This window comes from Misgurnus anguillicaudatus, chromosome 18 (genome assembly GCF_027580225.2).
Source record: "Misgurnus anguillicaudatus chromosome 18, ASM2758022v2, whole genome shotgun sequence".
NCBI lineage: Eukaryota > Metazoa > Chordata > Actinopteri > Cypriniformes > Cobitidae > Misgurnus > Misgurnus anguillicaudatus.
This window is the reverse complement of record NC_073354.2, coordinates 19,407,648-19,426,171: the sequence shown is the minus strand read 5'-3', so window position 1 is coordinate 19,426,171 and position 18,524 is coordinate 19,407,648. Positions and strand designations below refer to the sequence as shown.

The 18,524-nt window shown below is 35.2% G+C and overlaps 2 protein-coding genes across 4 annotated transcripts; one reads left to right on the top strand and one right to left on the bottom strand.

Moving 5' to 3' along the window:
* Positions 1-108: 108 nt before the first annotated feature.
* fam228a (family with sequence similarity 228 member A) lies at positions 109-5,943 on the bottom strand. Of its 2 annotated transcripts, none has more exons than XM_055187062.2 (9): positions 5,852-5,943; positions 5,225-5,343; positions 4,915-4,992; positions 4,647-4,838; positions 3,912-3,992; positions 2,585-2,672; positions 1,928-2,075; positions 1,478-1,590; positions 109-1,373 (listed from the first exon to the last, which is right to left on the bottom strand). In XM_055187062.2, exons 2-9 carry the CDS (start codon positions 5,312-5,314, stop codon positions 1,327-1,329), a joined length of 837 nt encoding a protein of 278 aa, XP_055043037.2. In that variant the 5' UTR covers positions 5,315-5,343; positions 5,852-5,943; the 3' UTR covers positions 109-1,326. The 2 variants fall into 2 exon arrangements, with proteins under 2 accessions (XP_055043037.2, XP_055043038.2); XM_055187063.2 differs by lacking the exon at positions 5,852-5,943 and adding an exon at positions 5,540-5,827.
* Positions 5,944-9,246: 3,303 nt separating this feature from the next.
* LOC129428903 (uncharacterized) lies at positions 9,247-14,850 on the top strand. Of its 2 annotated transcripts, none has more exons than XM_055185273.2 (7): positions 9,247-9,371; positions 12,242-12,297; positions 12,392-12,422; positions 12,531-12,965; positions 13,184-13,312; positions 13,410-13,618; positions 13,696-14,850. In XM_055185273.2, the coding sequence occupies exons 1-7, from the start codon at positions 9,352-9,354 to the stop codon at positions 13,788-13,790; spliced, it is 975 nt and encodes a 324-aa protein (XP_055041248.2). In that variant the 5' UTR covers positions 9,247-9,351; the 3' UTR covers positions 13,791-14,850. The 2 variants fall into 2 exon arrangements, with proteins under 2 accessions (XP_055041248.2, XP_055041249.2); XM_055185274.2 differs by having other exon boundaries at positions 9,248-9,371; positions 13,410-13,603; positions 13,696-14,846.
* Positions 14,851-18,524: the final 3,674 nt, after the last annotated feature.

The following is an 18,524-nucleotide window of genomic DNA, read 5'->3' as shown; positions in this document are numbered from 1 at the left end:
AAAATGGCACAAGGAGACATCTGTGCATGTTTGATAGGTATAATATTAAAACACTTTTTTTTATATAATCAATATATTGTAATGAAGACTTTATACTGTACATTATGCATTAATTTCTTGAATGTACATATTAAGGGAAGCTTCCTAGATGCTATAGTAAAGTATAATGTTCGTTGCGTAAAATCTTTAAACAATGGCATTGGGCTTTAACAGCATGTTGCCCTGTTACAGTACATTTGGATTGTTGCTGCTAGATTTTAAAAGTCTGATTAGTTGTTCTTGTTGTTTATTTAAAGCATACTAGTGTTAAACCATAATTTCAAAAAGATTACATTGTTATATTACAGTATCTGTTAGGGTTCAATTATTCATTTACACCAAAGACAAAAATAAATACAAACTCTGAAATGGTTTTGTTATTTCTTTCCCCTAAATAGCTTCATAGTTGATGTCATTTATTAAACAATGATACAATTTAAAATAGTGATACCATTTTCAGGGTTCCCAAGGGTCCTTGAAAGTTTGTGAATTTGGGGGAAAAAATTCAAGGCCCTGGGAAGTTTTTGAAAATATACATACATAGATACAGGTCATTGAAAGTCCTTGAATCTTATTTTATGCAAAAAGTTTTCTGGAAAAAAAATCCATATTATTCCCTGTGTAGTGTAGGATAATATCATAAAAAGTCTAGACTTTTTAAGCACACGTGCTAAACTGTTTGCTTTAAATGCTTAGATCTTCTGTATGCAAATGTTGATTCATACCAAAATAATTTTTTGGTGTTTGACACATGAAAACCTCTCAGGTTACGTTTGTAACTGTTGTTCAGAAGGGAATGAGACGCTGCCTCTCCCTTGCCTACTTTCTGCGTCCCTGTAATGCCATCTTTGGCAATATTTCAGATAGCGATACATCCTGGCTCCCGCTTCACCCTGTCTTTTGGTTGAATTTGATATACACATTCAGACGCACTTACCCCTGGAGGCGTCCCCAAAGTGTCACCACAGTGACGCAGCGCGAGTTCCCTCGAAGGGGAACCCCAACAATGTATCTTTAAAGGTAACACGTTGTAACCTTGCTCTCACTTGAAAAGTCTCCCCACATTTAGTCCTTGAATTAGAGGGTATTGGACCTGGAAAGTCCTTGAAAGGTCCTTATTGAAGTTAACTAAGGTGTGGGAACCCTGCATTTTACTACTGCGTATATATTCAGATTTATTTAAATTTAGTTAGTAGGCTAAAAATGAAAAACCTTCAGATTGGTGAGTCGGTGTTCTGTTCTGCAGTGGTTTTCTTCAGGTAAGTAGGGTACAAACTACATGTGTAGTCACATCTGTAGCCTGCCCATATTGATCTGCTTACAGTCTTCTGCTTCTAGATAATGTGCCACATAATATGTATTGTTAGTAAGCACCACATGCATTGTATACACTATTATTTACAGCACTTTAAATTGTAATTAGGCACAACAAGAGCACCATTCTCAGAAATAGACTCGCATATCTCCATGGAAGGAAGTACATGATGTCTGTAACCATAAGAGGACCAGCACTGAGGCTCTGGCAAAGACAAACATGGAGTTCCCCGCCTCCTAAACAACACACACAGAACAATTATTAACAGAAACCCAATACATATTATTCCAAAGCTGCTTTGAAAAGAAACGTCCCTTAGAAGCCAGTGAAAAACAAGGGAGTGGCAATGAGAAATTCTATAAGACGTTTAGGTAAAATATTAAATCACTAAACAGCCTTAGTTTTGGAAACTCATGTCACATTAAAAACTTTAAAATGCATACACCAATGGTCAAACAGTCATATAGTTTTTATTCTAATAGCTTACATACTATGGCTTTGCGTGACTTATCTGCATATGATTCTTAGAAAAAAGATCAGAAAGACACTGTAATTGGAAGCTAAGGTACAGACCTTGGTTCACACAGACTTCGGTCCTTCCAAAGTCGCTCTGATGCAGTATTTCTGGAGGATTTGGGCTGTGGCTGTGTTAGTTTATGTTGATACACAGGAAAACTGTGAAGAAGTTCATCCACCCGCTGACGACGACGACATGCATGGCCTAGTGACAGAGGTTAAAGGGTTAGTTAACCCAAAAAGGATATTTACTTGTGTCGTTCAAACCCCGATTGCTTTGTTGGTTCTTCGGAACCAAAACACTTTTTGTTTATAATTGCAGTGGATTTTCATTATGTAGAATGATGTTATGTAAATCACTAAAAATGACTTTAGATGGGTTTTCATACATAGGCAGGGTCACATATAATTTTTCTTAAAATGAAAGTCTTTGTTTATCTCTGCACACATGTTAAGGACACATACTCTAAAATAATAAATATATCAACTGAAACAAGAGAAGTGAAATGTGTTGCTTGCATGTACATGATGAGAGGGAGGCACATGTCAAGATTTTCATAAAATAATGCATTGCATTTTAGTTTGTTTTTCATCAAACTCCTTTGTATTCATTCAGAACCTTAAACTAGTACAAGAAGCTTGACATGATTAATAGCTTACACATAATACTGAAATAATCATATTAATAACTAAAATACTATTTAACATTAACACCTGTTTGGCAGCGAAGAATTGCCATTTTTTCTTTAATCATGCCTCGTGACTGAAGATTTAGTGGATCCTGCAACACTGAGGTAGAAACCTACAGCACACAGAGAAACAAGCTGATTATTAGGTTAATGCATCAGATTTATTCGTAATGCATTTTGTTGCATAACTATTTAAGTTTAATCATTTAGTGTTTTAAAGCTGCAATGTGTGATTTTTGCACCATTGGTGTCATCAAATAAAAAATAAAAAATGACTTGCCAAACATGTTTCCCACTGACATCATTGAGCGTCAAACTACTAAAACAATGCTGAAAGTGTTAACGTTTTTGTGGGAAACTGAATTAGCAGATACAGTATGTGGTTTTTAACTGTTTATGCACCTTTACCAGAAAAGTATGCAAGACCATTTCCACCACATAAGAAAAAAATCATGCTCTGATAAATCATAATTATGAGACAAAAAGTCAAAATTATGACTTTAAAAGTCGAAGTTATGAGATAAAAAGTGATACTTATGAGATAAAAAGGCGAAATTATGAGATAAAACGTCATAATTATGACTTTAACTCTTTCGCCGCCAATGACGCGATTTTCCGTCTTTCCGCAATACCGCTATTATCCACCAGGTGGCGCACTTACGCAACTTATACAACCAAATTGCGCCTCACGTGAAAGAGAAAGAACTCCGTGTATGTTTTAAAGATTGCTCTGCATCTGATCTCCATCAAAAGTCCTTCACAAAAATGGAATTATCTCAGCTTTTTGCTCAAAATTGGGTGTTTTTGAAGAAACCTACCCATGTTTGAGAGGTGATTACGTAAGAACTAATTAAGGTAGGATGAAAAGTTTTTTTTTTTTTATTGAAAGCAGAGGGTCTGTTCTTTCATCTGATATATTGTTTGTTTATATATTTAAAGAAGAACATTTTCTGGAAGGCATTAAACTTTTGTGAAAATCACGAAAAATGCTGGTGCTGGCTGGCAACTTTGTTTAAAAACGCTGGCGGGGAAAGAGTTAAAAGTCAAAATTATGAGATATAAAGTCAAAATTATGAGATAAAAAGTAATAGTTATGACTTTTTATCTCAAATTATCGCCTTTATCTCATAATTATGACTTTATCTCATAATTTCGACTGTCAAAGTCATAATTTTGACTTTTAAAGTCATATTTTTCACTTTAAATCTCATAATTTTGACCTTTAAAGTCATAATTTAGAATTATGATTTATCAGAGCATGATTTTTTGTTATGTGGTGGAAATGGGCTTCCATAGTAATGGGATAAGTACCTGCATGAATTGAAATATATATATATATATATAAAACTCACTTTGTGATGCTGTGGTCTGTTGAAATGGTGCATGAATGGGTTGTAGTCCAGAGGATCGTAGCTATCTAAAAACACAAAACCCTGAAATCACACGTTTTAGTTATTAAACTTAAAACTGAATGATTATGGTTTTACATCGATTCAACTGTTAACAAACATTGTTTAGATTTGAATTATATTTTAATATATCCTGAAGCTAAATTTGGAAATCTTCTGAATAGAGAAAAGTGAAGTACTATTATATTGTGCTCATATAGGTTACACAGTGCATTGCTACACTGTAAAAAGATTCCGTAGAAATTACAGTATTACTGGCAGCTGGATGCCAGTAACTTACTGTAAATTTAAATTTATGTTATTTACTGGCAAGAGTTTGTTTAAAGTTAAATGAACAGTAAACATGAACAAGTCTTTGTCTTACAGAATAAAAATATAAAACAACAGCCTCATGCAAAGCATTCTGGGAACCAAAAATCCTCATCAACCTTTTTCTGTTTTTTTTCATTCAGATTTTGCTTCCCAGAATGCTTTGCTTGAGGCTGTTATTTTATTTTTATTCTGTAAAGATAAAGACTTGCTAATGTTTTAATTTCCTTTAACTTTGAACAAACTGTTGCAGGTAATTAACGTAAATTTAAATCTACAGTAAGTTAGTAAATTTCTACGGAATCTTTTTACAGTGTACAGTTAGTGTATTCTAATGAATGACTGTCATTGTAAATGTACTGCATATACCTTAGCATTGCAGTAGTTGAGGTAGTGTGTATACAAGCTCCTCATGTTTTTTGTCTCGTAGCCATGCTGTGTGAAGTGTTGTTTGATGCTCCTTTGTACAGGCAGCCATACACACTCTGTCCAGCGTTTATGAAGCAGTTCACGCTTCTTCAATGCTGACGTGTCTCTGTGATTTAGGTAGAGCTCCAGATTCTGCACTGACACACAAAACAGGGTCAGCAGAGACCACACATATTACATATGCATACACAAACATACACACTCTTACCTTAATAAATCCAGCCTCAGTATCCAGCAGTGGCTGTGTGATGGCATCAGCCTCTTTCTGTTCAGAATTTAATTGTTCCTGCAGGTGAACAAACAGATGAGTTGCAAGATTTGTGTATTCAATGTTTTTTTTTTTTTTTTTTTTGCATTTGCATTTGCATGTTCTTGAAGCTTGGTAGAGGACTGTGTTAGCAAAATGTTTGATTCTTGGAAGCACAAATACTGATCAAATGTATAACCTGAATGCACTGTCAGTTGCTTTGGATAAAGGCATAAATATATAAAGCATGCATGTGTGTTTGTGTTTGTACCATTAGTTGCTTTTTGGAGCGGACAGAGAAAGTGTGTTCCATGTTTTTAGTCCTTGTGCATGTCATTGTAGTCATTGACCGGAGATTCATTCTTGTTATACAACTTCAATTATTGAAAGCTGCTTGAAGAAAACAGCACAAGAGCAATATAGCAATAGCATTGTATTTGTATAATGGAGATTTTTGATAATTATTTCATCACAAGGTATGAGATCAAGTTATTAAAAAACGTCACAGGTCAGGTCAGATTGCGGACTACATTGAGTCTGTAACCTGAAGTGTATCTGATTCCCCAGGATTTTAAACAGAGCTCACCCTGACACCACTCCATATATGCAGAACAAAGAAGAGGTGTCCATGCATAAAGAATGAAGCTGACTGCTGAAAGACTGTTTGGTTGAACAATTTAAACACCAGATTAATAATTTCATGTAGGGAATTTAACGGCTGATCAGCAAACAACATACTGTATCACTGTACTTTTATACAACAATGCAATGCCTTTAGCCCTTTACAAAACCTCCCTCATAGTGTGTTTGTTTTTATAGGCTAACTTACTATTCCCAGAAAGTGCGTTAAGCTGTAACATGAATCAATACACATTTCAAAGATTGTTTTTATACTCACATCGCTCTAGAACCGTTACGACAACAGACGCTGTGGTTCAGTAGAGCCCGACAGGAGTCAGGACACACCCCCGGTGCGCGCGCCCTCTTGTTGCTGTGGAGACGTCTCTCAAAGGCAATCGAAATGTGAGCGCGCTTCCTCAGATGCTTTACTTACGAGGTTTTTTATTAGTTATTTAGGCATTATTTAAAGGTTATTTTATATGAATATCTACTGTAGATTATTTTATATTATTAATTAATTTAATAAATTAATAAATAAGATTCAGAGGTTTGTTCAAGTTTTGATACAAATTTCAAATTGAAAGTTTGGGTGATACTGTCAGTCGTTTTACCATCAAAGACCACTAGGTGTCATTGCTGCATAGTAGACTCTTGTCACAAAAAATACTGTCACTGCAGCATATTATTGCAGAATGGATTATGAAATATGAAAATTTTATTTTTAGAGCTTTCCAATGATATATGGACCAGTTCAAAAGATGTAAACAACACTGGTCCAGAAGCATTTTCTGTTTCCGTTTTTTTAACACTAGATAAACGTTGGGATAAAATAAACCAACAGAACATATAAACCTGAAGTAACTGAAGTTAAACAAACATCTTAAAGATAATAATATATGTAAAATAAAAAAATAACTGTCACAAACTGTAACAGGAAGTGTTTCTGGACCAGTGTTGTTTACATCATTTGTTAAGGTGTCTTTAGGTTTAGAATCCGCTTGTTAAGTGATGTGACGTAAGGATACTGTTTCCAGGTCCAAGCCTTTAGTCATTTTAATGTAGAATACTATTTAAACAGCCGATTATGAGCACTATTTATTTATATTACACATTTAAGTGGAACTTTTATAAACTCACAATGTACACGTCATTCTCCAGGCTCACAGAATCACAGACAGCAATATCTTAAAGGGATAGTTCACCCAAAAATAAAAAATTCTGTCATGATTTACTCACCCTCACATTGTTATTGGTACAAACCAGTATCATATTTTTTGGTTTGATGAACACGAAGAAAGATATTTTGAGGAATGTTTGTAACCAAACGGATCATGAGCCCCCTTCACTTCCCTAGTATTCTTTATGGAAGTGAATGGGGCTCATAATCGGTTTGGTTACAAACATTCCTCAAAATATCTTTCTTTGTGTTCATCAGAAAAAAATTATACAGGTTTGTAACAACATGAGAGTGAGTAAATGATGACAGAATTTACATTTTTAATAAAGGTAGTGTGTGTAAACTTTGTGTCATCTAGTGGTGAGATTGCGAATTGCAACCAACAGCTCTCTGCCTTAGCAGTTGACTTGCCATTTCAAAATTTTACTGGCCTGAAAAAAAGATTTCAGTGTCACATATTTAAAATAATAATTAAGAAGTCAAATATAATTGTATACATATAAATTTATTCATCATTTGTTAAGACAATTGACACTTCGCTAAGCCCTGCCCTCCTTACTGTTGCTACTAGAGGTAGACCGATTAATCAGTTTGGCTGATTAATCAGCACCGATAGTTCATTGGTGAAACAATCGGCTATCGGCAAAAAAAATCCATGCCGATAGTTTTTCTGAGTGTGTACGTTGTTTTATATCATTATGCAGTAATTAATTTGCTGAATAAATGCTGCATTAGCAGAGAAACAACAGACCTAAGTTTATCGTCAAGGCTAATATTAAAAGTACGTCAAACAGTTACACAAAATACATGCAAATAAAAAAACAACCCAAATGTTTAATGTCATGATTAATCGATTTGCATTTGTTTATTTCCTGGTTACTTTTACCCATATTTTAAGTGAATAAAAATAGAAAGCGAACTATGTAGCTGTCGGCTACATTAACGTATCCAACTAATTAAAATCTGAATTCAGTTATTTTTGTATCATCACTGCAATACATCTTTTGATATTTTGATTAGATAATCATTAAACGTTAAACCAGAAGCAAATAAAGTACAAGACTACACACATAATGTACATTTTTGTAATTAGAATTTTACCAGTGGAAGTATTTCACAGAAGTATTTACTTCTATACTTACTAATATAATTAATATATTTTTATGTACATTTATTTAATTTAGCACATTTTCATGGCTCAGTACTGTTGTTTTATTACTTTTGTAATACATTTCAGGTCGATTAATCAGTTATTGGCAAGTAGGAACCAACTTAGTTATCAGTATCGGTAAAATCCACTATCGGTCGACCTCTAATTGCTACCTCTGTCAAGCTTTTGAACCTGGCAAGTCTATTACATTTTTGGCAAACAGGTGAAATATCTGAGAGAGCAAGACAAAAGGGACTGCAGTATGCATTCGAGGGATATATCCATGACTTCATATGCAACTGATTAGAAAATAATTTAATCGCAATGCGCGAATAAGTGTCTTTTGCTAGTTTCAACCCGTTACAATAGCATTTGCACTCAATTTTCCGCCCATTGGCGTTCTGGTCTAAAAACGAGGTGTGTTCAGGTGCATTGTTGCCATGTTGCTATTTTGAGGCAACCAAAATAGACTACGCCATTGACCAACTAAAACCTGGTCTTAAGTCTAAAATCAATGGCACAATACTGTTTTTGTTTTTTAATGAGCGCAATATGTGCCTACAAATGGGACGACAACTAGCCAGCTAACATTAAGCAGGTTTTTTTGTTAATCCTGTCGACATGCTTGATCCACTTCCGCCATTTCTCCCTTGGGTTTTAGGTTTCTGGAAGGTAAAAAGTTCCACCACCTGTCTAAACTTGTAGGATACCTTGTATCAGATTTACACAATCCATACAGGGTCAATTGGCAATTTTAAAAGTAAACTTTGAAATGTCACAATTTGTTGTTAGGAAGATAATGAACCAGTATTAATAAAACAGTGTTATTAATATGCTGTGTTGATATGTTTCCTGATGGTTAAAATTCTCTTTATTCATACGTCTTGCTATTAAATTCAGTGGACCAGATGAAGGGTTATCGGGCGATTGGGCCTGTGACAATACTGTTTGCTGACCCGAGCCTCTCTCATGCTTGCCCTGGGCCACCGGGCAGCCCTGGTTGTTATTGCAAATAATCACTTCAGGGTATACACGATCACCATTGCTGCGTCCCAATTTATTACATTTAATAGAAAATAATATAAATATTCTTCTAGTAACCTTTGAATGGTTCTATGGCATCAATGTGAACAATTTTTAAGCAACTTTGTCTTTAAGAGTGTACTGCAAAGAAATTATGTGGTAGAATTTTCAATTAGCACCTCTGGAAGTTAAAAAAATGTGTACATACTGTAGATTATCAACCTGTTCTTTTATAAACATTATCTATTAAATACATGTAATCCCAGGCTTATGAAAAATTGCTTGTGAAGCTTTGTATTAGTCAACAGCCTAGACATCCGTTTGTCAGGAAGTTACGTATATCCTGTTAGAGGAAGCTCCACATCACATACTGTACTGACATGCATGTCTAGATACACGAAACCTGGAATGGAGTCCAAAAACTTCGATGGAGGTGCAAATATACAGGTAAAATCATTAAGATTTCTTATCTGTATTTCAAATAATCAAATAGTGAAGAATTTTGAGTAAAGTGAATTGTGAAGGAGTTGAAATGCTGTTGCCGTTTGCTGCCATGTAGCATTTTAGGCTATACACTACTTTTAGTATTTAACTATCTGTAGGTACAGGGTTTTGATTTTTGGACATTACAGTATAAAAGAAAATGTTAATGTGTTCTCACCGGTAATGAACTTTTAACCTGTCAATAGTGAAGTAGTGAATATTTCAAAATGAGCAAAATGCCGGTGTATGGATGGTTGTGCAACAGTGATTTATGCAGCACTGCAATGAATGGAAAAAACATAAACAAGTGCTTGAGCTGAGCTGTGGAGTCACGAACAGACAAAAGCGAGCAAATAGTCAAAACATTGGAAATCTGTAGCCCCTTGAAATCTACGTAAGAAACATCATGTGAGATTTGTCCTTAGCCATATCCCCTCTAGCCAAAACCTGAGTTTAAAAGTGCGGCGGGACAGTTCATTTCAAAGTGTGTGTGTGGGGGCATGTCCCATGTGTCCCCCTGTTATTCTACACATGTGACTACCTTACAGGATTTTAAAATACAACTGAAAACATTTGTTTTCAATAACTTGATGAAGTTATTGATGAAGATTTTAGGTTGTGCTTTTGTGTGATGCTTATTTCTGTTTCTTTGTAAAGCACATTGGTCAACTTTTTGTTGTTGTTGTTTTAATTGTGCTATATAAATAAAGTTGCCATTGCTATCAGGACCAGGTAGTGTTCAACATTTGGCTACAGACAGCTATGGATGTTAACTGAACTGAACTGAACAGTGAACTGAATAAACATGCCAGCTATGTATCTATGTTTTACAACCCGAATTCCGGAAAAGTTGGGATGTTTTTTAAATTTGAATGAAATGAGAACTAAAGGAATTTCAAATCACATGAGCCAATATTTAGATAACATAGCAAATGTTTAAACTGAGAAACGTTACTTTTATCCACTTAATTAGCTCATTTAAAATGTAATGCTTGCTACAGGTCTCAAAAAAGTTGGCACGGGGGCAACAAATGGCTAAAAAAGCAAGCAGTTTTGAAAAGATTCAGCTAGGAGAACATCAAGTTAATTGATATTAAGTCTGTAACATGATTAGCTATAAAAGGTATGTCTTAGAGAAGCAGAAGTAAAGATGGGCAGAGGCTCTCCAATCTGTGAAAGACTGCGTAAAAAGATTGTGGAATACTTTAAAAACAATGTTCCTCAACGTCAAATTGCAAAGGCGTTGCAAATCTCATCATCTACAGTGCATAACATCATCAAAAGATTCAGAGAAACTGAAGAAATCTCTGTGCGTAAAGGACAAGGCCGGAGACCTTTATTGGATGCCCGTGGTTTTCGGGCCCTTGGACGACACTGCATCACTCATCGGCATGATTGTATCAATGACATTACTAAATGGGTCGATAAACACAATCCACCGTGCCATCAGCAGATGCCAACTAAAGCTCTATCATGCAAAAAGGAAGCTATGTGAACATGGTCCAGAAGCGCCGTCGTGTCCTGTGGGCCAAGGCTCATTTAAAATGGACTATTTCAAAGTGGAATAGTGTTCTATGGTCAGACGAGTACAAATTTGACATTCTTGTTGGAAATCACGGACGCCGTGTCCTCCGGGCTAAAGAGGAGGAAGACCTTCCAGCATGTTATCAGCGTTCAGTTCAAAAGCCAGCATCTCTGATGGTATGGGGGTGCCTCAGTGCATACAGTATTGGCTGCTTGCATGTTTTGGAAGGCTCTGTAAATGCTGAAAGGTATATAAAGGTTTTAGAGCAACATATGCTGCCCTCCAAGCGACGTCTATTTTAGGGAAGGCCTTGTATATTTCAGCAGGACAATGCAAAACCATATACTGCAGCTATTACAACAGCATGGCTTCGTCGTAGAAGAGTCCGGGTGCTGAACTGGCCTGCCTGCTTTCACCTATAGAGAACATTTGGCGCATCATTAAACGAAAAATACATCAAAGACGACCACAAACTCTTCAGCAACTGGAAATCTATATAAGGCAAGAATGGGACCAAATTCCAACACCAAAACTCCAGCAACTCATATAGCCTCAATGCCCAGACGTCTTTAAACTGTTTTGAAAAGAAAAGGAAATGCAACACCATGGTAAACATGCCCTGTCCCAACTATTTTGAGACCTTTAGCAGATATCAAATTTGAAATTAGCTCATTTTGTGCATACAATTGTAAAATTTCTCAGTTTAAACATTTGCTATGTTTTCAATGTTCTATTGTGAATAAAATATTGGCTCCTGTGATTTGAAAGTCTTTTAGTTATAATTTTATTAAAGTTTAAAAAACGTCCCAACTTTTCTGGAATTCGGGTTGTAGATTGTATTAGATTAGATCTATGTATTAGCTATGTATTATACCATTGTGATGAATGGTGATCAGTAAATGTTAGACAGTGTGAAAAGTGTGACAAATTATCCCTATATAGCAGGCCTGCACTGCGCATGACATATGAAAATTTAAATCTTGTAACCTTTACAGTGTGAGATTAAAGGCGGAGTCCACAATGTTTGAAAAACGCTTTGGAAAAGGAGACGGGCCGACTACCAAAACACACTTATAGCCAATCAGCAGTAAGGGGCGTGTCTACTAACCGACATCCTTGCCGGGTTGCGTATGTGTGGGGCGGGTCTATCAATAGAAGGTCCAGATTTTATTGGGGTAGGGGCGTGTTTGTTTAGGTGATTTCAAATATCAACATTGGGTTTAAAACATCGTTGACTCCGCCTTTAATAAATTGGGTGCAAAATGTTAGCCTAAATTGAACTATATCTCACTTTAATCTGTTGTTTCAGGCATCTCCTTTTGGATCTCTTCATATTAAATTGGAACCAATATCTCCTGACAAAAGGTATGAAATTACACCAATCTTTATTTATGCAGATTAATGCAGTTGCAGTTTAAAGTTAAAAACAGAACATTAAGTTTTGACTAATTTCTAACAGCTGACAAGTTGGTGAAGAGGATTGGGTTAAGGTTAGTAAAATCTAGTTAAATAAAAATTAAATTGTACTGTATTTTTTATAATTTGGTTCTTATTAGTGGTGCTTAATTTCTTTAAATTCTTTTATCTTTCTACTGTAGTTCAGAAGAGTTGCCCGATGCTATCTCTTTGCCAGCTGATGGTCAATATGGTCCATTCAAGTTCATTAATATGTGTGTCACTGATTCACTTCTCATGGCCTTATATCGTTTATATTTAAAAACTGACAGAGTTAAATCTCTTTTCAGCTGTCATGAAATACTGAGAGCAGCTATGGTTTTTTTACATGCTAGAATGTATAATGAGGCCAAAGCATGCTGGGTGTTTGCACAAATTAATTTGGCTACAAATCGCATATTTAAAGTTACTGTAACTAATGATTCGCTCAGTATTGTGCCATGTTTTGTAGTAGATGCTAGGAGTGAACCAAAGGACCATTTAAACATATTTAATGAATTTGTTTTGGCCACATACCATTTTGATGAGGACAATATAATCGCAGCAATTCATCAAAAAACCCTCATTAAAACATTAGGGTAAGTTGCTTTTGTTTAATACAGTAGTACATCTTTAACTTCCTTAAACATTTATTCATTACTCTTGGTTTCTGAGCAAAAACGTTTTTGAATATCATCACTGTATTCTAAATTTGTTCAGGAAAATTCACAAATTGTAAAATCTTTGTAAGCTCAACCTTACTGGTGACCTTGGGAGAATTACTTTTTTAACACTTTGTTTCTGTTTTCAACCCAAGTAAATTTGAACACCTTGGAGATGTGCGTGCTTTAGGGATAAACGATTACAATCCTGCAGCCATTATAGTAGAAGTAGACCGACGGCTGGATACAGCACCACCACTGACTGTTTGTGATGACTATGACAGGTAGAAACAACAAATCCGTTCATAAAGAAAAATATAAAACATACTTTATGTCTGTGATGTGTGTTATTTACAATGCTTTCCATCACTTTTTGATTAGGATCTTCGAACTACAGTGTTTATTGACAACACTAAAATCATCACTCGACCACGTCATTGTTGGGTTATTCCTCTCTGATCGATGGGTTCTCTACGATGATCTAAAGCCCACATTTGAGGATTTTAACCCTGGCAATGCTGACTTTAAAGATGATTTTGTGATTCTCGTGGCTGGCTATGTCAATATACCAAATGGTGAGTCCCCCAATGGTAGGTTTATTTTTTGTTATGGAATGTTTATTTATTTAGTGTGTGACTTTCTCACATATGACTTTCTCTTTTAACAGTGCCATTCGGAATTTCCGAAGAGGGGCAATGTGGGACTGTGGGTTTCAATCCTGCCTATGACCGTCCTCCTAACAAAAAGGAACACCTAGACTAGTTGGCCAACTAGCTAACCTAGGCTTAAAAGTGCAATGTGGGATTTTTAGCAGCATCTAGCGATGAGCTTGTGAAATTCAACCAACGGCTCAGTCCATAGCTCAACACTCTTTTTCGAAACACATATTGAAGGTATGGTAGTTGCCATAGGACAAACATCATCGTCTGAGACAACATAGTGACAAAACACGGTTTGTCCATTTAAGGCTAATGTAGAAACATGATGAGGACTTCCATGTAAGGGGACCCCTAGTTAATGTAGATAAAAACGTCTCATTTTAAGGTAATAAAAACACAGTTCATTTTGTAGGGTCTTTATACACCACTGAGTTATGTATATTATATTGTATTTTTGTCAAGAAATCCCCACTAAAAGTCTCACATTGCACCTTTAGATTTGAAATGTATTAAATAAATATTTCTTAGTGTTGTATAGTGTTTTTGTCTAATGAAGAGCAAATCAAATGACTTCTATCATACAGAGCTCTGCTGGCTTGCCTCTGTTCATTTAAAAACCACAGATGCAGATAAACTATACATGCAATATGAAAGCGGTCAAGGTCAAGCCCTCTAGTCCGTAGCAAACGTGTCTAATAAATGCAAAAACATTGCTTCTTTATCATATTACACATGCTGAATAAAATCAAGGGAAAGACAGGGTAGATTTTTGGAGTGTTGTGTATGTTTTGATCAACAGAAGATGCTGCATCAGGCACAAATGGGTTAATTCACTATGATTTCAATCTTTGACATGACCTTACTTAGTCACAAATTATGTTTTTTACAAACTACGCGTGTTCACGAGAAAGTGACCCAGCGTTACAGAAACCCATGGCTTTGCCTCAGAAGACTTTAATAGAACAAGAATATAATAACTTTATGTATTAGTTTTTGATAGATGGATGGACTTTTTAGAGTTTTAAAATGGTCACTATCCAATGCTATTACAAAGCTAAAAAGTGCCATGATAATTACTGTGTTTGGCAATGACAATGTAAGCATAAGAGAGGCAACAGTGTCTCATTTTAAGAATAAAAATGGAAAAAGGAACATTTAAAAAGACAAAAACTTCCTTTGATGAGTTTGTCATGTGTAACCGAAGCCCCTTAAAGGGGGAGAGAATTTTATTTAAAAGGGACCTTCAGCAACCATGACAGTTAGAAGCTTGACAGACAAAATTAGAAATGTTACGACAATTTATAGATGTCGAGTGCATATGTCTGTTGTTTTTGCAGAAGATGGTGAGTTGGAACTGGGCCAAAGAGTGTTCAGTCACACATATTGAAGTACAATGCACATCCAAACAAAGGAGACGGTATATCTTGGTACATGCTTTACATGACAAAATATACAAATGTAGAGAGAAGTATTAAGAATACTGCATAAAATGACTATCGGATAGGATGTTTTGCAGGCTTGTCAACTCCATTGTTTTTATAGGATGACATTAGGGGGACTCCCTAGTAAATGTGAGAGCACGAAAGGCGTTCCAAAGAGCCCCTGATGTCAGCAAGGAACTTTAGACCTTGTCTATAAATTTATGTAGTTGGAGGACTTTCACACATGGACGGCATCTCCGTTGTCTGACAGTCTGAAACTTGTGTGCTTTAACTTTGACTTAGTTGTAGACTTTGTTTTTTGTTTTTATTCAATTTGGAAAAACTTCTAATTGTAAACCAACCAAATTGTATTATAATAAAACTTAAACTGTATGTATGAAGACAAGAAGAGGTCTGTGAGCTTCTACCTGAACCTGAAAGAGAGCAGAGAACATCCACGAGGGAAATCTACTGCAAGTTTTATGTGAGTATGATCTAATCCTAGATTATTAATATTATTATGGTAGTAATATACTTGACAAGATAGTAGATTTGACTCTCCTTGCCTACCCTAAATAGAAAGATGTACTTAATCCTGTACCCTAAAACACTATGTACCCTTACGAAAAAGAAGTTTATTCAAGTGTGCTTAAAGTATACTTCTTTTAAACTTAAAATAAGAAAGTATACGTTCAGTTTACTTTTTATGTACTTCTCTAAAATGTACTGTAGGTCTTTCTCAGAAATATACTTAAATTGTACTAAAGTATACTTGACCTATACTGACAGAAATGTCTAAGTATATTTGGCCTATACTTGTTTACTGACATATACTTATATAGTATAAAGTAAAAATGCAACAATGAAAGCTGCATCAAGAAAGCTGCAAAAAGCCATATGATTAGCCCTGGTGAAAAATAAATATACTTTATTGTATTTCAACTATACTTAACTTTGCAATAGTACATTACAAATATACTTAGAAAGAAATGTACCATCTTTGAATATATTGAAAGTATGCTTACAATATATTTGCTAACAATTAAACTTTTAACATATTTCAAAATAATTATAATTTAGTATATATAAAGTATACTTAAAAAAATATACTTGGAGATAAAGTTCTGTGCATTATTTATAAAATACATTATTTAGCATCCTTTAGAAACAGTATATTTTAAGTACATTTTGAAAGTATATGTAGTGTACAAATGTATATTATCTTTATGGAGAATCTTTAGTGTTAGTAAACTAGTAGGTTATTAATTTAGTGCTGCAGGTATACTTGCAAGTATTCTTTTACTATACTTTTAGTTAACTAGTACTCATACTGAAAGTGAACATGCAATTGTTCTGTTAGTGTACTCTTTTTAAACTAGTAAGTTACTAATTGTGTGCTGCAGGTATACTTGCAAGTATTCTTTTACTATACTTTTAGTTAACTAGTAGTGTACTAGTCATACTTCAAGTGTACATACAATTGTTCTGTTAGTGTACTCTTAGTAAACTAGTAAGTTACTAATTGTGTGCTGCAGGTATACTTGCAAGTATTTGTTTACTATACTTTTAGTTAAATAGTAGTGTACTAGTCATACTGAAAGTGCACATGCAAGTGTTCTGTTAGTGTACTCTTAGTAAACTAGTAAGTTACTAATTGTGTGCTGCAGTTATACTTGCAAGTATTCTTTTACTATACTTTTAGTTAACTAGTAGTTTACTACTTTAAGTGAACTTAACATCATACTATAAATATATATACATTGCACTTAAAGTACAATACAATGTTCCTGTGTATTAATTTTTATACTTGACATATACCTTTTAATTGTACTTATAATTTGAAGCTAAATCTTTCGTATGCTATCAGTGAGCTAATCAAACAAAAATAATGAATAAAAAAATGCCAAATATTGGATCATTTTGGATTTCATGAGAGCTACACATTCCAAAAAAGTTAGCAATAAGAGTATAAAAGTTAAATGTACATATAAGGAACAACTAAAGGACCAATTTGCAACTTAATTGGCAACATGATTGGGTATAAAAAGTGTGGCAGTGTCTCTCAGAAGTCAAGATGGGCAGAGAATCACCAATTCCCCCAATGCTGCAACGAAAAATAGTTTTCTGAGTTTCTCAGAGAAAAATTGCAAAGAGATTGAAGTTATCATCATCTACAGTGCATAATATCATACAAAGGTTTAGAGAATCTGGAACAATCTCTGTTCGTAAAGGGGCAAGGCCAGAAAACCATACTGGATGCCCGTGATCTTCGGGCTCCTCTTCAGGATCTTCGGGACGGCACTGCATCACATACAGGAATGCTACTGTAATGGAAATCATAACATGGGCTCTAGAAAACATTGTCAGTGGACACAATCCACTGTGCCATTCGCCGTTGCCAGCTAAAACGCTATAGGTCAAAAAAGAAGCCATATCTATATATACATGATCCAGAAGCACAGGCATTTTCCCTGGGCAAGGCTAATTTAAAATGGACTTTGGCAAAGTGGAAAACTGTTATGTGGTCAGACGAATCAAAATTTGAAGGTCTTTTATAGAAAAGTGGGACGACATTTCATCCGGACTAAAGAGGACAAGGACAACCCAAGTTGTTATTAGCGCTCAGTTCAGAAGCCTGCATCTCTGATGGTATAGTGTTGCATGAGTGCATGTGGCATGGGCAGCTTACACATCTGGAAAGGCACCATCAATGCTGAAAGGTTTATCCAAGTTCTATAACCACATATGGTCCCATTCAGACGTTGTCTCTTTCGGGGAAGACCTTGCATTTTCCAACATGACAATGCCAGACCACATACTGCATCAATTACAACATCAATTCCAACATCATGGTTGCGTAGAAGAAAGATCCGGGTACTGAAATGGCCAGCCTGCAGTCCAGATCTTTCACCCATAGAAAATATTTGGTGCATCATAAAGAGGAAGATGCGACAAAGAAGACCTAAGACAGTTGAGCAACTAGAAGCCTGTATTAGACAAGAATGGGACAACATTCCTATTCCTAAACATTGGTCCTCCTTCAGCTGTTCCTTATATGTACATTTAACTTTTCCGGCCTCTTATTGCTACCTGTCCCAACTTTTTTGGAACGTGTAGCTCTCATAAAATCCAAATTGAGCCAATATTTGGCATGACATTTCAAAATGTCTCACTTTCTACATTTGATATGTTATCTATATTCTATTGTGAATAAAATATAAGTTTATGAGATTCATAAATTATTCCATTCCTTTTTTATTCAAAATTTCTACAGTGTCCCAACTTTTTCTGATTTGAGGTTGTATATGTATCTATATATATGGCTGAATCCCCTGAAAATTAACTTTTGCTCTGGACTCCATTTCCCATAATCCCGCATAACTGGACTGATTACTCTGCCACCTGAAGCTCATTGG